Source organism: Podarcis erhardii (assembly GCF_964252035.2).
Source record: "Podarcis erhardii genome assembly, chromosome: 3".
In the NCBI taxonomy this organism is placed as follows: domain Eukaryota; kingdom Metazoa; phylum Chordata; class Lepidosauria; order Squamata; family Lacertidae; genus Podarcis; species Podarcis erhardii.
The window spans coordinates 9186946-9208531 of record NC_138507.1 but is presented as its reverse complement, the minus strand read 5'-3'; the positions used below and the strand labels follow the sequence as shown (position 1 = coordinate 9208531).

The 21586-nt window shown below is 44.4% G+C and overlaps 1 protein-coding gene and 1 long non-coding RNA gene across 4 annotated transcripts in view; one reads left to right on the top strand and one right to left on the bottom strand.

Moving 5' to 3' along the window:
- The window catches only part of CTNNA1 (catenin alpha 1), a 68124-nt gene extending 63772 nt beyond the window's left edge, over positions 1 to 4352 (top strand). For all 3 annotated transcript variants that reach the window (XM_081855489.1, XM_081855488.1, XM_081855487.1), the window contains exon 18: positions 3008 to 4352. In XM_081855489.1, the coding sequence (XP_081711615.1) occupies positions 3008 to 3295 (288 nt within the window). In that variant the 3' untranslated portion in view covers positions 3296 to 4352. The remainder of the gene's footprint in view (positions 1 to 3007) is intronic.
- On the bottom strand, positions 3709 to 9316 carry LOC309338510. Its single transcript, XR_014154952.1, has 2 exons — positions 9208 to 9316; positions 3709 to 6178 (listed from the first exon to the last, which is right to left on the bottom strand). It is a non-coding gene; the product is annotated as an uncharacterized lncRNA (long non-coding RNA).
- Between the last annotated feature and the right edge of the window lie 12270 nt (positions 9317 to 21586).

The following is a 21586-nucleotide window of genomic DNA, read 5'->3' as shown; positions in this document are numbered from 1 at the left end:
TGGTCAGAAGGGTTTTGTTAAATGCAGGGCATACAGGAATGGTTATTCTCCACTGATATGCAGAGTCTGAGAAATGGCTGCAATGGATCCTAACCCAGATTCTCTTTGTAAATGTCTACATTATCTGTGCTGCTGTAGAAATCATAAAAATGAAAAGGCAGTCTTGATCTGTTAATTAAGAGGCCTAAATCAGTCAAAGGTCCCTTAAAATATGCCAAGTAGTTAATCTTTTTGCAGCTTCCCTCATGGAGTCTTTAAATTCTGAATTCAAACAATCTGTGCCACCCTACCTGTTGCCACCTTCTATCATCTGCATGTCCTTTTTGACAGTGCGGTGATGTGATCCTTCACCGATGTTAATATGATACATTTCAATGCCAGCAGATAGTGGTCACTATGCAGTGCTTCACAGTGGACACATCAGCTATTGACACAAAGTGATGGGAAACAACAGAATGCTGGCAGAAATTGTGCAGTGCAGTTGTGTGCTTACGATTCCATATTTTATCAGTTTGTTAAAATATGTTGACTTAGTAGAGTAGATATCACAATCCAAATTGGCACATGCAAGAGCTGGCTTATCCTTCATTGGTGTGGTTTCGTATTTCAAAAATTCTCCACAGGTTGTTTTTTTCCCCTTCACCTTGGCTTAGTTAAATTTTCCTTGCTGTCCATCTCATTCTGCATGTTCCTCATGAATAGCAGTAGGCCATGGAGCCCTCCAATTGAAAGCCCTATCTCAAAATACATAGACAGCTGCTAGCAGCAGCAGAATAACCTTCACAGTCTAGACCAGTGGTTTTCAAGCAGTGGGCCATGGCACCCTAGGGTGCCTTGAATGATGGTCAGGGGTGCGGCGGGCAACACTGGCCTCTGTCCCTCTTTCCTTCCCTCCCTTCTCTGATGCTCTCTTATGTCTCTGCCCCCAACGGCTTGCACAGCTGTTGGTTGCAGCAGCCCTAGCTACAAGCTCACTAGGAGAATGGTGCCTCTGGGGCTGGTCAGGGGTTGCTGGGTGCCAGGAGCTGAGGCAGCCTCAAGAGTAAGCAGGCCAGGGAGTCCAGCCAGCCAGTCCACCAGCCCTTGCTGTTGGGAATGGACAGGCAAGTACTAGTGTGAGGAAGCAGCTCTTTGGGGCTGGGGGCAGCAGCAGCGAGACCAGGGGCTGTGGCAGTGGCTGCTTGGAGGACTCCCAAGGAGAGGGGAGAGGAGGCAGAGGAAACACTCCACAAGGGAGGGTGTTTGAAAAAGAGTGGGAGGCTGCCAGCTCTGCAGGCAAGGGGTGACATAACTGGACTCCTGAGCCCCACAGGGGTGCCGCAGAAAGTATGGTCAAGGGAGCCGTGGAATCAAAAGTTGAAATCCTCTAGTCTAGACCATATAGTATAAGCAGAGACAGAACAGAGAAGAAGCCCTGTGGAACAATAGCTCTAGGTTCACTGACATGTCAACAAATCAATTTCCAGAGAGGTGGAGTGGAACGAGATCTTGCCCTCCTCTGTTGCTGCTAAAAAAGTTGATTTATAGCCGATGGGCTCAGAGCAGGTAGCAGTTACCACATGAGACAAGTTTTCAGGTGACCTGTTAGCATGAGCATCATTTATACTGAGCCAGCCACACCCTCCTGCTCTTCTCTTCTAGTCTACAGAAGCTTACATCCTGATAAATGTTATTTTTTTGAAATGCCAATGACGGTTTTTGCTGCAACAGGCCAAAACACTGCTATACCTTTGGAAATCCCTTCCTAACTGCTTTTTCTCTCAAGTAATTGCTAAACTGAGGGCTTATTTAAATAAGCTCATTTAACTAAATTTTCTCCAATCACCATTTGACTATTAAGTACTGTACTTTTGCCCAACGGTCCTGTTAAAAGAAACACTCCATGGTTTTTTTAGTGAAGTGCTGAAGATAGTCCAAGATTACTGGTATGTCTGCAGCGCTAAGGCATGTATGTGTTGATAATTTTTTAAAAAATATATGTGCTCCTCTTCCTTTGTTTACCTGCATATGAAAACACAAGGTTTTCACCCAGAAGCTTGGCGTGTAAGGAAGAATTCCTTAAACCTACGCAGGCAAAAGCAGAATACTGAAGTTATTTCAATTTAGCATGAAGACTTTTAATACTTCATGCCATGCCAGCAAATCAGGGCGAGCTTTAATCTTACAAGAGTACTTCTGTTTTGAAAGTGATGAGGATCTGTGTTTCATGATTGTGTATCTAGCCGTCAGATGACTGGGGAATCTTGACTGGCTATATGCAGTGATTGAGTTCATATTATTCAAGAGCTATGGACATGCGTTCCTTGGATAGCAGCCCTTGTCTCCACCTCCACCCACCCAATGCCAGATAGAAAACCTCTTTTGAAAATTAAAGGGACTTCCAAAAGTAGTCTGATTGGATGCAGGGTTCCGATTCTGACATTTTTGCTTTGAGTGCAGCTAAAGAAGTCCTTTGAATCCTGCCCACTGCTTTCCTTCTTTAAAGGTAAAGGGACCCCTGACCATTAGGTCCAGTCGTGGCCGACTCTGGGGTTGCGGTGCTCAACTCACTTTATTGGCCGAGGGAGCCGGCGTACAGCTTCTGGCAAACCAGAGCAGTGCACGGAAACACTGTTTACATTCCCGCTGGGGCGGTACCTATTTATCTACTTGCACTTTGACGTGCTTTCGAACTCCTAGGTTGGCAGGAGCAGGGACCAAGCAACAGGAGCTCACCCCGTCGCAGGGATTCGAACCGCCAACCTTCTGATTGGCAAGTCCTAGGCTCTGTGGTTTAACCCACAGCACCACCCTTATCCCCGCTTTCCTTCTTTATTCTCCTCCAATTCTTCTAAAGCAAGCACCATGCTCAGTTTCAACAGGAAACCTCTATGTTAAAGGAATCTAACGTATGTAAAGAGACAATTTAAATGGTTATTCGAAGCATCTTCCGTTCTGCCTTTCCTAAAATGCTGCACAATGAGCACTATCTGAAACTAAAGGGACTTTCTTGCTGACCTTCTTTTAGGTGGACAGTGCCATGTCGCTGATTCAAGCTGCCAAGAACCTGATGAATGCTGTGGTGCAAACAGTGAAGGCCTCCTACGTGGCGTCCACAAAATACCAGAAGTCTCAAGGGATGGCTTCTCTGAACCTGCCAGCCGTGTCCTGGAAAATGAAAGCCCCAGAGAAGAAACCACTCGTCAAGCGAGAGAAACAGGACGAAACGCAGACCAAAATCAAGCGCGCCTCCCAGAAAAAGCACGTCAACCCAGTGCAAGCGCTCAGTGAATTCAAGGCAATGGAGAGCATTTAAACAGAGGGAGTAGTATTTCTGGATTGCATTCCTACTATCAGATTTCCCCTCCCCCCAAATATTCTATGGATTATGTTAGAATTCATTTACACAATATTTTTTGATAAAATCACTTAGACTAAAAGGAGGTAAGCAAGCTATATGAAGCATGAAAATACATCTTTAAATCTGAGAACATGGTTAATTTTAGTATGAAAATGCTGTTTAGAATTCTGTGGCATTTCCCCCCCTAGCTTTTTAAAATAATAAATCCTGCTTTTAAATCTATTCTGTAACCAAAGTTGAATTTACTGTAACATTAATCCTTCACATAGCTGGATCATGTAATTCCTTTAGAAGAAATGTGAGCCTTCTCAACTTGGAAGTAGAATGGAACCTGTACTTTTATCAAAATTATATTATGCTTTGGGTGGATAGAGAGTATAAGTTTGGTATGTTGAAATAATTGATAAAATGGAAAACGCTAGTTGCTGCTTAAAACACTAAGACAACCGTAGAAAATGATTTTGAAAAAGTAATATACTATAGCATTCTTTTCTAATTTAAGCAGGTTTTGACTCCTTTATATGAAACGGAACACTTTGATTCATTTGTTCTGAATTGCTGGGTTGAAGGTTACCTTTCAGCCTGTGCATCTTGTGAAGACTTCCATCGGAGCCCATAGGGGAGCAAAAGTTACTTAGTGTGTAATGCGAAGTGCATCACAAGGAAAACTTTTAATACTTTTTCTTAAGATGGTGAAAACGTTAAGCCTTACTTACACATAACTGATGTACTTTGCTGGAGGGGACTCTAATAAGTGGCTTGTTCCAGCCACTGTTGTAAATGTTGCATGTTTCCCTCAGCATTCAAATGCAAATCTATCATTGTGTTCTTCTCATAATTGCTATGCATCCTGCCCTGGGCTTTTTAAAAACCTAGCAAATAGCATTGCATTCAGACTGCGATTCAGGCATTGTTTGTCATACTGGGAGCCTCATGGTATAATTTTGCTCTTTAAAATTTTTATGGATTTCTGTTTTTATACCTTTTCCAATAAAGTCCAGTATAAAAACCAGTTGTAAGGGTCAGAGCTTTCTTTGCAGTTCATAAAACACTCCTAATTCCGTAATGAAGTGGCTGGGCTATGCAACTAATTAGTGGCAATTTAAAGGGCTAGTCATTGGTGACTAACACATGAATCACTTGTTCACTTTAGTTAAAATGTACATAATGGAGGGTCTGCTATAGTTTCATTGCACCATGGGCAAAATTACTATGCTCTTATTGTGACTCATACCGTGTGCTTGGGGGGGGGAAGGTACTCAAGAGTTAAATCAGCTGAATTCTTGGCATGTTATTGAAGCACTTGTTCCAAAGATTATCTGCTCGTGCTTTAGTTTGACTCTTTGCAACTGCTCAGTTCACACACCCCAGTTTAACCATAGTTGAGGGTTTACCATGAATGCACAGGTGGCTCTCACTTTACTCCATCCCTAGTGCTAGCGGGAGCGGCAACCGCAACTCTGGCTTCATGGTAAATGCCTTAACTTATGGCTTACTCTGAGATGCAGATGCCGCTAATAAGTCCTTAAACCAAACATACACAATTAAGATACATAGTAAATAAGAGAAACTTTAATACCAAATGTGTCCCAGTAGTTGTATTGCCCCCATAGTTGGATAGGAAGATATTGAGATAGCAAGAAGTTGCAGTGCCACAGTGTTTATTAGAGGATTCTGATGCAAAACCAATGAATCAAAATTGCATGCTCTATTATACACATGAAAAGAACCGGCTGGGTTTCCGGGAGAGCCTTCTAAGTCACCCAGAGAGGTGAAGGCAAGATATATTTTAGTGTGTCATGCCCTCCAGGCTGATTGGGCACCAGAATCTTCTTAGAGGCTGGTAATTAATTTTCCCAATGATTTGGGAAGGTCACTGTGTGATGAGACATTGGGATTGAATGGAGCCCATTAGTTTGAAATAGCACTCTGTTTACCACTTATTCCAGTTTAATGTAAAATGTGGTTTTGAAATGAAGCGTTATTGTTTGTACAGAGATACATCTATAAGGGGAAGTATCTCAGGTCAGCAATAACCACAACAAACAAAGAACAGGGTTGAAATAATCCGGAAACAGTAGGATAGAAACTATGTATAATATTGCAACAAAAATACTGTACTTGTATGCTGTCCGGAAAGACAGAGGAAATAATAACTTAAGTAAACTCTTAGCAGATAAACCTTTTCATATGGATTGTGTTGTTTAAAATTCCTACATTTCATCCATAACACTGCTTTTTTTAATACTATCTCCAAGAGATGTCTTGCCCTGCTTTTGTTTTTGGTCATATTTTCTTGGAGGTGAATTCATTTCATATTTCCTCTCCTGGAAGTGTTGCCTACCTTACCCTCCTAGAGGTAACCTTCCTAGCCTTCATGTGCTCTCACTGTAACCTTCCTGTGAATTTATTCCTCATTTATCACAACTGCCACATGATCTGTCCAGCTCACAAAGCTTGACTGTGCTATAAACAAAGCACACCTTTTCTCCCTATTCTCTGGTTTGGAATATAAAATTACGTTCTCTGCATAAGCAGTCTGTGGGTTTTCAGCTGACCTTCATAATTTGACATTTTCCTAGACACTAACTGCAGCTAAGCTGTGTTGAACAAAATACCCCAAAGGCTAACAGTGAAGGTCAGAGCTTACCAAAACTTGGCCAAACAGGTTCTGGTATTGAACAGCTTCCTTGCCCTGTTCAGGAGTTTTGAACAGTGTCTTATGTGAATAACTTGGACTGCAGTGGACCAAGTAGGTGAGTTTGTAAAATCTTTATTAAACAAAACCAGCTTTTAATGAGAAAGGTGCCCCAAGCCCTGTGGAGCTTGTTAGGAAACCTTAAATATAAATATAAATATAAATAAATAAAAATTTATTATTTGTGCCCCGCCCATCTGGCTGGGTTTCCCCAGCCACTCTGGGTGGCTTCCATAGAAACCAAAAATACACTAAAATATTACACATTAAAAACTTCCCTGAACAGGGCTGCCTTAAAATGTCTTCTGAATGTCAGGTAGTTGCACTTCCGGGTTAGCGCGATTGGCTAATGGCGGATTCCCTCCGAGCTCCGGAGGGAATCTGCTCAGCGGGGGCTGGGTCTTGCCGTGCCGGCGACACGGGGACCCTTAAAAACCTCGGACGCGAATGACCGGGGACGTGGTGACTCGGCGGGCACCGCTAGCGCCCTCCCGACCCGCGAAGGAGCCTTTTTAAAGGCTACGGAACGGGTGCCGGGGAGCGGCGTGGTGCTGTGAGTCCTCTGCTTCCCCCGCTGAGTGAAGCCGCATGCCATTTGCCGGACAGCGCTGACTTCTTCCGTCTAAAATTCGGACTTAAATTTAAGAGCAACAACCCTTGAGTAATCTGGAACCGAACTTTTGAAATTATTTACATATGGATTTGGTACGAGCGGGGGTAGGTGAAAAGAGGAAGTCCGCCTCACCCCCATTGTAAACAGCTTAACAGCAAGGATCTGTCAACTAAGGTTGTGAGAAGAGTCGTCGCTTATTTTTTTAGTGATCGGATAAAAGATATTAACTCCACGGATTAAGTTATCGTGCTGGAGGGCAAGAGTTTAGATATTTGGATTAAGTACCACTTTTCTAAAGACTGGGAGTAACTTGTGAAAGAGCCTGCGGTGGATTTACAAGCCTTTGACAGCTGTCAGATTAGCTGTCAAGGTCTGGGAATAACTGAAAGTTTTAACTCTTAGCCGATTATCTGGATATAAAGTAATTTAAAGTAAAGGAAAATTGATACAAATAACATTGACTTTTGGGTCGAAAGTGAAAGGAATACTAAGTAACAAGAATCCCTCTAGAGGGGATCCACGGACATTACAAGATGGAAATATGTCGGGAAATGCGAGCAGAGCTGCAAGAGCTGGTTGTTCTCATGAGAAAGCTGCAAGAGACGTACGAGCAAGGTCATGTTTGGTCTACAAGCCCTTCAAAGCTGAAACCAAAAGAAAATATAATCACTGAGATGGAAAAGGGCTTGATACTCAAAACACCGGCAGCTGGACAAGAAAGGAAACTAAAGAAAGAAGAGGAGGAAAAGACATTTGTCAAACAAGGGACGGCCGAAGGGATACAGAAGACAAATGAGAGCCGAGGACCTATCAAGATGACTTCAAACCCGACCAGAGTGAAAGCTGGACTAGCTGGGATGTATGAACTTAAGAAACAAAGACAGAGTTTCACATTTAAACAACTTGACTTGGCTGAAAAAATCATTGACAGTATTGGGAAAGTACTTTTTCGAGTTTGGGTATTTAATATAAAAGATTCTCAAAAAAGCCGGCTGAGAGGGACTGAAGGGGACTTGAGAGCCTCGGACGTTAGGGCACCGGGTTAAAAAGATAGACTCATGGATCTAGTCAAAACAAAACAAATTCCTTCCAGTAGCACCTTAAAGACCAACTAAGTCAGTTCTTGGTATGAGCTTTCGTGTGCATGCACACTTCTTCAGATGGTATCTGAAGAAGTGTGCATGCACACGAAAGCTCATACCAAGAACTGACTTAGTTGGTCTTTAAGGTGCTACTGGAAGGAATTTGTTTTGTTTTGACTATGGCAGACCAACACGGCTACCTATCTGTATCATGGATCTAGGTTTGGGGTGAAAACTGGGGATGGAAAAGGAGGGTTTGGGAGCCCGAAGGGGACCTGATTTTCACTATGCAGTGTAAAAATTCTTTTTTCTTTTTTATCTTATTCTTTAGTAATAAAATGGGGAATTCGTGGACGGGAACCAGGGACAACCTTAGGAAAAATATTTTTATTTTTATTCTCTATTCTCTCTGCTCTTCTATCCTGTTTATATATGAACAAGATATATAGTTTAAGTGTCTTTGATTAGATTAAAGCAAATACAATATTGAAATAATGGTTAAAACAAGTGATGATATTAAGGTTAAAACTTGCTGAACAAATATGGGAAGTGGAATACAAGAAGGGGAGGCGTGGGGAAGTCCAGAAAAGAAGTTACTGAAAATGGGATTTAAAAGGTGGAACTTTTTTCTTTTCTTTCTTTCTTCTCCTTTCTTTGCTTTTTCTTTCCTTTTTTTCTTTAATTTCTCGTTATGTATGCACCTTTGTTATTTGTATTTTTCAAAAATGATAATAAATATTATTTTTTTAAAAAAATGAATGTCAGGTAGTTGTTTATCGCTTTGGCATCTGATGGGAGGACGTTCCACAGGGAGGGCGCCACTACCGAGAAGGCCCTCTGTCCGGTTCCCTGTAGCTTTGCTTCTTGCAATGAGGGAACCGCCAGAAGGCCCTTGGCGCTGGACCTCAGTGTCCGGGCTGAAAGATGGAGGTGGAGACGCTCCTTCAGGTATACTGGACCGAGGCCATTTAGGTCTTTAAAGGTCAACATCAGCACTTTGAATTGTGCTCGGAAACGTACTGGGAGCTAATGTAGGTCTTTCAAGACCGGTGTTATGTGGTCTCGGCGGCCGCCCCCAGTCACCAGTCTAGCTGCCGCATTCTGGATTAGTTGTAGTTTCCGAGTCACCTTCAAAGGTAGCCCCACGTAGAGCGCATTGCAGTAGTCCAAGCAGGAGATAACTAGAGCATGCACCACTCTGGCGAGACAGTCCGCGGGCAGGTAGGGTCTCAGCCTGTGTACCAGGTGGAGTTGGTAGACAGCTGCCCTGGATACAGAATTGACAGCTGTGAGTCCAAAATGACTCCCAGGCTGCACACCTGGTCCTTCTGGGGCACAGTTACTCTATTCAGGACCAGGGAGTCCTCCACACCAGTCCGCCCCCTGTCCCCCCAAAACAATACTTCTGTCTTGTCAGGATTCAACTTCAATCCATTAGCCGCCATCCATCCTTAAGATTAGCTTGTTAGGAAACCTTAAGACCATGGGACAAAAGATGCTGGAGGGTACCAAATAAACCAGATATATACCGTATTTTTCCATAAGACACACTTTTTTCCTCCTAAAAAGTAAGAGGAAATGTCTGTGCATCCTATGGAGTGAATGCGTGGTCCCTGGAGCCAAAAATACGGTGGTATTCAGGTAAGACTGCCTATCTTCTGTTTCTTCTTCAGCTTCAGCCTCCTTAGATTTTTTGTAATCTGCCTCTCATCCAGGACGGGATACAGTTCATAAGTCTACACCTAGAAATCTCTCCAGGAAAACTTTCTGAAGCCATGAATACCACTTCTCAAAGAAAAAGATATTCTCTCTGGAATTTGATAAGCATTCACCTTTAGCTTCTCTACCTGTTCAGTGCATATATGAAGATAGATGACAAGTTTTGGTGGTGCCAAAAGCATGGAGCCATCCAAATCAGTTTTCATCCCACTCCTGCTGCCCTTGACAGATGAGGCAGCAAAGCATGAGCAGTGGGATTGAAAAGAGTGAGAATTTATATCTTGTTTTTCCCATGCAGCACAAATCCTGCAATTTCATAGAATCATAAGTTGGAAGAGACCAACCCCCTGCCAAGCAGGAAACACCATCAGAGCACTCCTGACATATGGTTGTCAAGCCTCTGCTTAAAGACCTCCAAAGAAGCAGACTCCACCACACTCCTTGGCAGCAAATTCCACTGTCGAACAGCTCTTACTGTCAGGAAGTTCTTCCTAATGTTTAGGTGGAATCTTCTTTCTTGTAGTTTGGATCCATTGCTCCGTGTCCGCTTCTCTGGAGCAGCAGAAAACAACCTTTCTCCCTCCTCTATGTGACATCCTTTTATATATTTGAACATGGCTATCATATCACCCCTTAACCTCCTCTTCTCCAGGCTAAACATGCCCAGCTCCCTTAGCCGTTCCTCATAAGGCATCGTTTCCAGGCCTTTGACCATTTTGGTTGCCCTCTGGACATGTTCCATAGGCACGTTTCAGTGCCTAATGACAAGGGGAGGGGAGCGTGTCCCTGATAAAGGTCAGTTTTTATACTTTATGGGTAGGGGGTGTTCTTAAGAGCAACCATTCAAAGAAGTTACATAAAAACCTAAGAACTGTAAAGTGAGAAGCAGAAAACTTAGAACTTGGTTGGTTGGTTGGTTGGTTGGTTGGTTGGTTGGTTGGTTGGTTCATTGCATTATCAAAATGTCCTTGAAGCATTCACATCTAATAAACAGATAAAAAGTAAATAAAACAACACACCATCAAATACATCATCCTGGGACAAGCGACTTGTTCTGTCCACAATATGCAACATTTGCTGCGTTATTAAACTTTTGAAATTTGCACATGCCAAATCAGGATTTAGGTCTTAAAATGAACCCAATTCACCATATTTCAATTAATCTCAAATGTTGCCAAATTTATGCTTAAGGGGCTGATCTAGCGTGTTCCTCTGCTACTTTCTGCAAAGCCAGTTTACCCTTCCTCTTGAAACGCATGTCTAAACCACTCCATTCTTCAAGCCAGCCGGAGAGTGTGAGTTAGCTGTGGATGATGTGCCTTGGGGGGCTTCAGAGTCAACGAAGTAGTAAAAATCGGGAGGCAACAAGAGGGGAGGAAAGCGCAGCCACCGTTTTGCAAAGGCGTGCAAGACAGCGAGAACTACCCAGGCTTGCAGGGGGGGAAAGGGAAAGGGGGACAAAGAGCGCAGCACGTTTTACAGCCACAGGACCCTGGATGAAATGCAGTTATGCAGCTGCATAAATGGCCATGCAATTTCCCTCCTGGCAATACAGTACATCAGTGTTCAGAATGTACTTTTTATTTCTAAGTGTTCCACGTGAAGAAAAGTGAGCGCTAGGAAAAGAACATAGGAACAAGAATGTAATGTTAGAGATTAGGAAGATTACCACCTATCCAATACTACAGTTTTCTGCTTTCCCCACCCTAGTCCACCCCACGCACAAAAAATATTTGGGGGTGCTCCATTCATTTCCTTTTCTACAAAAAATTAGTAGCAGCACATGTGGTTCTAGATTTGCTTTCTTCCCTAGGGCTTGTGGCAAACTGAGCCATGAAATCATGGGTGTCTACATTTACCTACATCTGGAAGCCAATAAGGGTGTGGGATCCTGAGATCCAGACCAAGGAATACCATATTTTTTGCTCTATAAGACGCACTTTTCCCCTCCTAAAAAGTAAGGGGAAATGTGTGTGCGTCTTATGGAGCGAATGCAGGTTCCATGGCTTCAAGTGAAAGCAACGCGAAGCCTCCAGAGCGCAGCGGGAGCGCTCCTGCTGCGCTCCGGAGGCTTCACGTTGCTTTTGCTGAAGCCATGGAACCTGCATTCGCTCCATAAGAGCAAGAGGAGTCAGTGTGCACTGACCCCTCTTGCTCTCCTGGCTTCGCTTCGCTGGAGAGGCACTGTGCAGCTTTCCCTCTCTGCGCAGCACCCCTTCAGCAAAGCGGGAGGAGAAATGGAAGGGGCTCCGCTTCTCCTGCCGCTTCGCCGAAGGGGCGCTGCGCAGAGAGGGAGAGAATTTTTTCCCTTCTTTTTCTCCCCCTCTAAAACTAGGTGCGTCTTATGGAGTGAAAAATACGGTAGATTTTTTGTATGCATCAACCATCCAGATCAGGGTCACCATTTTTCCACTTCCCCCTGATAGGGATGCGGGTGGCTCTGTGGTCTAAACCACTGAGCCTCTTGGGCTTGCCGATCAGAAGGTTGGTGGTTCGAATCCCCGCAATGGGGTGACCTCCCATTGCTCTGTCCCAGCTCCTGCCAACCTAGCAGTTCAAAAGCACAACAGTGCAAGTAGATAAATAGGTACTGCTGTGGCGGGAAGGGAAACAGTGTTTCCGTGCACTCTGCCTTCCATCACGGTGTTCCGTTGCTCCAACAGCAGTTTAGTCCTGCTGGCCACATGACCCAGAAAGCTGTCTGTGGACAAATGCTGGCTCCCTTGGCCTGAAAGCGAAATGAGCGCTGCAACCCCAGAGTCGCCTTTGACTGGGCTTAACCATCCAGGGGTCCTTTACCTTTTTCCACTTTCCCCTGATAGGATCAGCAGATTTTCATTCAATAGGTTCTGCCACTCCCATATTGATCCTAGTTATGTGCTGCGTCTTCTTAACATTACAACCCTTTAGTAAGAAAATAACATTTTGGATTGCTAAGAGTTAAAACTCACACACCATCTCAAACCTGAATGGGATCCTCTTCCCCAGGTGGCCATTGCTCATCTGAATATGGCGTATATATTTTTCAGATGGTTCTTTGTAAACTGCTTAGAGGCTTTCTGCTAAATATGCAGTAAAGGTAAAGGAGTAAAGGGACCCCTGACCATTAGGTCCAGTCGTGACCGACTCTGGGGTGCGGTGCTCATCTTGCTTTATTGGCCGAGGGAGCCGGAATACAGCTTCCGGGTCATGTGGCCAGCATGAATAAGCTGCTTCTGGCGAACCAGAACAGTGCACGGAAACGCTGTTTACCTTCCCGCTCAAGTGGTACCTATTTATCTACTTGCACTGGTGTGCTTTCGAACTGCTAGGTTGGCAGGAGCTGGGACTGAGCAACGGGAGCTCACCCTGTCCCGGGGATTCGAACCACTGACCTTCTGATCGGCAAATCCTAAACTCTGTGATTTAACCCACAGCGCCACCCGCATCCCATTCTGTAAGCTAGCTGTTCCTAAATTCCTGGGATCAGACCACACTTCCCTCAAGCGAATTTAGGAACTGTGGGTCATTCAGTTTTTCAGAGGCTGGAGAAAATAAAAGAACTTGGAAATGATTGACAAGCATGGAGCAGAGCTCTGGAAGTGGAGTATCCTATTTACTGCTCTTCGAATGTTCTTTCATTTCTTCAGAGTGACTTGCAGCTCAGAGGCAGAGCCAAGTCTGCCCACACTGAAGCCGCCCCTCTCGCCATATTTCCCCGAATTGTCAGCTAGCTAGAATTGATACGTTTTTAAGAGGGAAAAGCACATCCCTCTTGTTGAATGTAGAGTTCCCGTCAGACCCCCATCTGTTCTTGTCAGCTACCCCTAGATGAATTAAGGTTTCCTCTCTCCAAGCTCATCTGTTGTATATTCCCTTCTAACTTTGGTTTATGCATCTCTCCCCCCCCCCCAGTTCCCATAACCCTTTGCCTGATGGCACTACCCTCACAGCTGCTAAATGGATTTAACATAATGGGCTCCGTTGTGCTGTCCTCTTGTCCTAGTATGGCTTGTCAGTGAGCTGATTTACTTACTCTTACTTGGAATATGAATTTTTATGATCCCACGAAGGGCTGTATTTCATGAATGGGATTTCAGCGTTCCAGTAAAATACTAATGGGCATGAAATTAGTGTGGCATGACCTGTTGGCTGCTTGCTTGTATTTTTGATAGTTGCAATCCTAAAGGTAAATGCCAGAGCGTAAGTCCCACATCAGTCAATGTGACTCATTTCCAGGTAAACACTGTGGTAAAATGGCCGGTGTGCTTCAGGTTTGACATTGCATGTGGGCAGCCCAGGGGCCACACGTGGCCCTCGATCTATCCATGCAACCCGTGAAGCCCTGCCGAACTCAGTTCAGTTGTTCCTTCACCAGCTAAGGAGTAAACCCAACACAAATCCCTAGTGGAGTTTCTAAGATGGTTTGATGGCACCTTTGTTAACGGAGAAATCCGAGGGCTCCCTTGGACAAAAAAACAAGGACACCAGCCAGGAATACCAGAGCAAAACAGCAGCCAGTAGGCTTGGTCTTTATTGAAGACTGTGGTGACAGGACTCCCACCTGCCACCAGGTGAAACAAGATGGAAGCCCAGAACAAAAGAAGACCCCAACTTTTATTAGTTACTAATTCCCCAAGCTACACCCCTAGAACTACATCACAACTATGTCATGACTACATAGAATCATAGAATCATAGAGTTGGAAGAGACCACAAGGGCCATCAAGTGCAACCCCCTGCCAAGCAGGAAACACCATCAGAGCACTCCTGACATATGGTTGTCAAGCCTCTGCTTAAAGACCTCCAAAGAAGGAGACTCCACCACACTCCTTGGCAGCAAATTCCACTGTCGAACAGCTCTTACTGTCAGGAAGTTCTTCCTAATGTTTAGGTGGAATCTTCTTTCTTGTAGTTTGGATCCATTGCTCCGTGTCCGCTTCTCTGGAGCAGCAGAAAACAACCTTTCTCCCTCCTCTATATGACATCCTTTTATATATTTGAACACGGCTATCATATCACCCCTTAACCTCCTCTTCTCCAGGCTAAACATGCCCAGCTCCCTTAGCCGTTCCTCATAAGGCATCATTTCCAGGCCTTTGACCATTTTGGTTGCCCTCCTCTGGACATGTTCCAGTTTGTCAGTGTCCTTCTTGAACTGTGGTGCCCAGAACTGGACACAGTACTCCAGGTGGGGTCTGACCAGAGCAGAATCTGACATCACTGACACATCACAAAAAGGAGGGGTTGAGGGAGTTGTGGAGGTAACCTATCTTGTCACCTGGCTGGTTCCTCCTTCCCCCCTCCCCATGAGTCATTTCCAGAGGACAAAGGGGAGTTGGCAGTTTCCTGCCCCCAGAGGGAAAATCTGATCATTGTCCTTTGTTGCAGTCCGTGTTGAATATGCAAGTCCTTTGTGACCTTGATGGTCTTTTATCTGGGACCATCAAGGTTGTTATGCCAACTGGGTAGGGCTCCTGAGTACATGTTGGTACACTTAAGGGATTATGGCCATCCTGTATCAAACCATCCCCCTTTGATAGTCCTTCTTTCATGGAGCAAAATAAAAGTGGACCGGTGTAAATCCGATGTACGGTTGATTTACTATGAATTTATAACAGAAACGTTGTGTATGTCGTATGTGAGTGTGTGTTGTGTTTGTACAAACTGAATGATTGGGGGGGGGGTTCCTGCAACACCTTGTATGCCTCCTTCGGGCAACCCCTGCAGCCCAGCTGCTGCCAAATCTAGTGCCTTGGCCTATATCATTCCTGAATGCTTACCTGACTCCAGGGTGAAATCTAGACACACGTTAAAAAAACCGCTATGAAAATGCTTTTTAAAAAAACGTTTTGAAAAATATATTGAATTTGCCATAAGCTCACCATCGCCATCTAGTGTCAAATTTGTATAATGCACTTAAAACAAACTTAAAACCTTATACTTGCAGCTGTATAGCTGAGCCCCAGGTGTCAGCAGTTGCTGACCCCCCATCTTGAATCTTCTAGGAAAAGAATCTGCTTGAATACTTATAGTAGCAAATAGGTGAAGTTTATAGAGCAGGGAAAGAGCTGTTGCTGAAGAAATTTCAGGGGCAGGGGCAAGCCAGCCGGTGACGCAGAGACACACAGGGTTGGTGGCAATTGGCTAAGCATCCCAAACTGGTTAACACATCTTTATCACAGCTAAAAAAAAAAAAGATAAAGTAATATTTTTGGTTCACTCTGTTTATAATCTGGAGGTAGTATACTCACAACAGTAGGCTCCGAGTTAAGAGTTAGGCGACACCTCAGTCATATATGAAGTTGGAAAGATGTCTACAAAGAAGCTACTTCCTCTTATCAGAATTAAACCTGGGCAATGTAAAAAGATGAGGGTGAAAGAGGAGAGTGCAAAATATGGTCTGAAGCTCAACATCAAAAAAATGAAGATCAAGGCCACTGGGCCCATCACCTCCTGGCAAATAGAAAGAAAAGAGATGGAGGCAGTGAGAGATTTTACTTTATTGGGCTCCATGATCACTGCAGATGGTGACAGTAGTCACGAAACATCACCTTGCCGACAAAGGTCCGTATAGTTAAAGCTAAGGTTTTCCCAGTAGTGATGTATGGAAGTGAGAGCTGGACCATAAAGGGTTGTGCCCATCCCAATCCCAAGCTTTACTCTAACCCCCCCCCCCTTCTTTTGAGGGAATTGGCATCTCATAACCCAGTTCCAATGCACAGGCCTCCTGCCGTCACATCTAATTTGTCCCTTTCTCAGGCTGAAGTAAAGTTGGGATCAGGCCCCAGGCTTTGGAGTGGTGGGTTTTCACACACACACACACACACACACACACACACACACACACACACACCGTTGGTGGAGACCCCTCAGAAAGCCTTAAAGCCACATTACAACATTAAATTACTGCAGACAGCTTGTGCAGCGAGTTAGAAATGTAAGGCTCAAAACAGGCAAATTCCCAGCAGCAACAGAGAGCGACTGAACTGAGGAATGCTATCCCCAGAGGGTGCCCCGGGGACCAGAAATGCAGGTTGCAGGGTTATTGGAATAAAGGAGGAGATGGTGCGAGCTCCATGGTTAACTGCCTCCTTGCTAGTGCTGGGGAAAGCAGAAGCCGTATTTGAAGCAGTCGGTATGCATGAGCCCAGTGCCACATGCAATTCCTCTGCAAAAAAGCACATACCCCACAAAGCCATGTTGTAGCACCAGCCTATTTGGGAGATGTCAGCAACATCTTCTTTGGGAAAGTGGCCCTGATTCTTATTCAACACTTTCCTCTTTCACCCTTTCCATTTATACAGTCAGAAGTTTTTACTTGTTTGTTTGTTTTTAACCACCTTTCACTAAAGCAGTTCCAGCAAAAAAAAAAGCAATACAGTCAGAAGTTTTTACTTGTTGTGGTTTTTTTTAACTTATATGCCTGTTGTCTTTAACCATGGGGTTTGAGACAAAAGGCATATAAGTGAGAGCTGGACCATACAAGTGAGAGTTGGACTATAAAGAAGGCTGATCGCAGAAGAATTGATGCTTTTGAATTCTGGTGCTGGAGGAAACTCTTGAGAGTCCCATGGACTGCAAGAAGATCAAACCTCTCCATTCTGAAGGAAATCAGCCCTGAGTTCTCACTGGAAGGACAGATCCTGAAGCTGAGGCTCCAATACTTGGGCCACCTCATGAGAAGAGAAGACTCCCTGGAAAAGACCCTGATGTTGGGAAAGATGGAGGGCACAAGGAGAAGGGGACGACAGAGGACAAGATGGTTGGACAGGGTTCTCGAAGCTACCAGCATGAGTTTGATCAAACTGCGGGAGGCAGTGGAAGACAGGAGTGCCTGGCGTGCTCTGGTCCAGGGGGTCACGAAGAGTCGGACACGACTAAACAACAACAGCACTTTTTTTAACCGCCTTTTACTAAAGCAGTTCCAGCAAAAAAAAAGCAGTACGGTCGTACCATGGTTGTCAAACGCAATCCATTCCGGAAGTCCGTTTGACTTTCGAAAACATTCGACAACCAAGCCGCGGCTTCCAATTGGCTGGAGCTTCCTGCAGCCAATCGGAAACAGCGTCGGACATTCGGCTTCCAAAGAACGTTCGCAAACTGGAACACTCACATCCAGTTTTGCGGCGTTCGGGAGCCAAAACATTTGATTCACAAGGCATTCAGGATCCAATGTACGACTGCACAGCAGACATCATACAAGCCAGATCCCTCTACTATATATTTCCCAAAGTAGTTTGCATACCCTTCAACATTTTCCCGATGAAAATAGGGATGTCGTATTCAATAACAACCACAGTAGCTGCAACAATTTTATTATTTATACCCCACCCAGCAGATCTGGGGAGAGTGTGAGGTGCACATGGGTGTGGAGAGGAGAGTAGGGAATTCTGACATGCTTCACCAATGAAGTCATACACATGGCTGTCTAAAGGAGAGACCCTATAAGTCTTCGTACCTCGGCTTTCGAACGTAATCCTTTCCGGAAGACCTTTCGAGTTCCGAAACATTCGAAAACCAAAAACTCGATATGGAAGCCTCAATACAGAAAACTTGATATGGAAACCGCATGGTGTGTTCATCTTCCAAGGCGTGTTTGAAAACTGAAGCATTTACTTCTGGGTTCACGGTGTTTGAAAACCGAAATGTTCATCAACGGAGACGTTTGAAAACCGAGGTACCACTGTACAGGGTTTCTAGCTCCCTGCACTGCAAGGACTGCTGGACTAGCAAACAAGATCTGAAGCTTGCCTCCAAAATGTTTGTGTGTGTGATTTTTATTTTTAAAGTTAGGTACATTTTAGTTTGACAAATTCTGTCAAACATGTACCTCTTCATCTTTACACACGAGCAAAAGACTAGATTAAGGTGAATGTTTGCACTGAAATTGACTCACATTGACTCATTACAAACACTGTTGCTAAATTTAACAATTATGGAACCAGCCCAAAAAAATAAAAATGAGTGCATCAATATTTTGGATTCTTTCCAAGAAATGTGTCATGCATGGTTCTAATACAGCAGGCACGTCCAACTTCCAAGAGACTGCGATCTACTCCCACTCTAAAAAAACTGCCAGTGATCTACCCATTAGTCCCTGGATCAACCAGGGACATCTTGCGATCGACCAGTAGATTGTGACCGGCCAGTTGGACAGGATGTAGAATCTTTTTGAGGCTGAGGGCTGTGTTCCCCTTCTGGGCTGCCTTCCAGAGGGCACATGATACGCAATAAGTGTCCATTTTACCTCTGTGCGGTAGGTTAGCTTCTACACACAGTCCTCTCTATCCTCCAAGCAGGCAAGAAGCATTATCAGTGTTCAAGGACACTTTCCAGTCTGGCAATAACAGGGCTAGTGAGGCGTGTGGATTGGAGTAAATTCTGAGGACCAGGGGCATTTCGAATAGGGTTTTTTTATGGTGCTGTAAGGTAAACGGCGTTTCCGTGCGCTGCTCTGGTTCGCCAGAAGCGGCTTAGTCATGCTGGCCACATGACCCAGAAGCTGTATGCCAGCTCCATCGGCCAGTAAAGCGAGATGAGCGCCGCAACCCCAGAGTCGGCCACGACTGGACCTAATGGTCAGGGGTCCCTTTACCTTTACACCAGAGAGAGGGTAGGGTTCTCTTTACCTAATTCCCATTACAGTGGTACCTCAGGTTACATACACTTCAGGTTACAGACTCCGCTAACCCAGAAATAGTACCTCTGGTTAAGAACTTTGCTTCAGGATGAGAACAGAAATCGTGCTCTGGCAGCAGCAGGAGGCCCCATTAGCTAAAGTGGTGCTTCAGGTTAAGAACAGTTTCAGGTTAAGAACAGACCTCCAGAACGAATTAAGTTCTTAACCCGAGGTACCATTGTACCTGGTTTGTTTCCCTGCTCCGAACTTGAATTCACTGGTGCTGCCATCTGCATGTACAATGGCTGCTTGAAATGGACACATCTCAGGTTTTCATTTTTATTATTAATATTTCATTTACAAAAATACAGAATGAAAAAAGTAAATGAGAATGAAAAAAGAAAAATATACTGTTACATTCTCATACATTTATAAACAGATGTGTATATTCTTATTATTCTAATGCACATATAATTGTCACTAACCTAATATATTCTGCACACACTCATTCTAAATTTCATTGTATTTATCCAAAGGAAGTCTGTGTCTGTAAGCTGTCTATTCATATGTTGCCGATGTTGTCAAGCCATTTATTAAGGGGAATTGTATCTCTGTTCTTCCAATTCATCAATAATTAGCAACCATTAGGGCGCATAGAATCTATTTTTGCTATCCTGTTGTTCACACCTCAGCTTAATCGTGGCTTCGGTTTTCTAATCAAATGGTAGCTAGTTTGAGGGGAAGTGCATGAAACAGAAGAATTTTCCACAAGATGTTTGAAGCGCATCCTGGAGCTTGCTTTGAGATCAAGAGATTTGTTTGCAAAATGGACCAAGTAACTACTTTGTTTAGAATATATGCTTGAATTACTTGAGGTTCCCTGCATTTCTGCACAAGGATCAGACCTTAGTCTCCCTGCGTTTTAAGATGTGAACAGGGACTTTCCCCCTGTGCTCATGTGTGTTTTTAGGGAAGGGATTTATAGTGATGTTGGCAGAGCAAAGCCACTTCAGAGCTAGTGAGGAGGTGGGGTTGCGGGCTTCACGCCCCCCCCCCCACGCTCCAGCCCCCATGATGCTAGGGAATCCTCGGATGCGTCATCCCTGGGCCACCCAATCGGCTGGCCCTGGGGGCGTGGCCTCGCACATTTAGGTCTGGCGCTGCCGAGGGTCTCCCTCTTTCCCGCGCAGCAGCTAGCCAGGTTTTTCCCTTCCCTCCCACCCGTTAGGATAGGCTCTATGACGATGATATGGACTTTGGTCGGTCGCCGTCAAGGGGCCTGGTAGGAATTTTTCCATTTGGCAGATTGGCACCAGCCACTTGGTTTTCGCCTTGTAGCAATCCGTCACAACTCCCCGGTATTGGCAGTTAGGCATTGGTAGGGGTATGGATCTTTTGTTATGCAGATGAAGGGGGGGAAGGAAGCACCATCACCTTCCCCCAAAATAAAGGGTAATCCGGTAAAGGATTCTGGGGGGCGTGGCCTTGTCTTAGGCCTATGGAGGTGTGGCCCACGGCACACCCCCGAGCGGGGGGAGCTCCTAGTTGACGTGCCTCAGCAGGACTCCCCCTACTGGTGGTTAACCCTCACTGGTCTTCCATCCAGTGGGCTAAAGCCGGTTAATTGTTAGGACCAATACCTAAGCCAATATTGCTCAATTCCTGTAATCAATAAAGTTGTGGCCTAATTTGACCCATTAACTCGAATTCTTGTGTCTCGTGTCTTTATTTCTGAGGGGGGAGGGGGGAACTCGCCACGCAACTTTCTCCATTTTTTCAGATCCCCAATGTGTTTTTCATAAATAGGCTTTGGAGTAATGCTTTGGAGAACAAAAGAGATAATCAGGTTTTCATGCAGGTAAGGATCACATACATCTGGTGTGAAAAGTCAGTAGATAACTGATAAAAGTTCATTGCTACTGCAGGATTATGTCACTCTCCACTGCCTCCTTGGGTGTTAAAAGGGGATAAAATGGGTTCAGGTTTAAAGTCTTGATTCCCTGAGATGATCAGGGCTTGCTAACTGCAGAATGTGTAAGGAAAAGCATAACATAAAGGAAAATACACTAATTGTACAGGAATTCAAATGGAAATGTTGTCTACTCCACAGAACTTTTCCAATATCGATTCACTGTTGCACCAGAGTCGACTGACCAAGCTGCAGTCCGTTCAGGCTTTAACAGAAATACAGGACTTTGTCAACTTTATAGGCAAGCCAGGTAAGTTTTTTCAACTTCATGCAGTGCTTTCACATTGTTGTAGTAGACTTGTAAATCTGGAGGGAAATTAATCCCAACTCGGAGGTATGTATCTTTCATTTTGCACCTACAAAAATGTACAGAATAGCTATAATGATATTGGATGTCACCTTTTCTTGATAGTGGCTACTACTACAGGTTTTTTTATCACTTTGTTCTGATCCAAGTGTATTTCTGTAAACCTGCATAGCGTTATTGACATAATATTTGGCTCTGTCAAAATCATCCTGTAGAATGTAGAGAAGACTCAACTCTTGGCTGTAATACATTTCTATT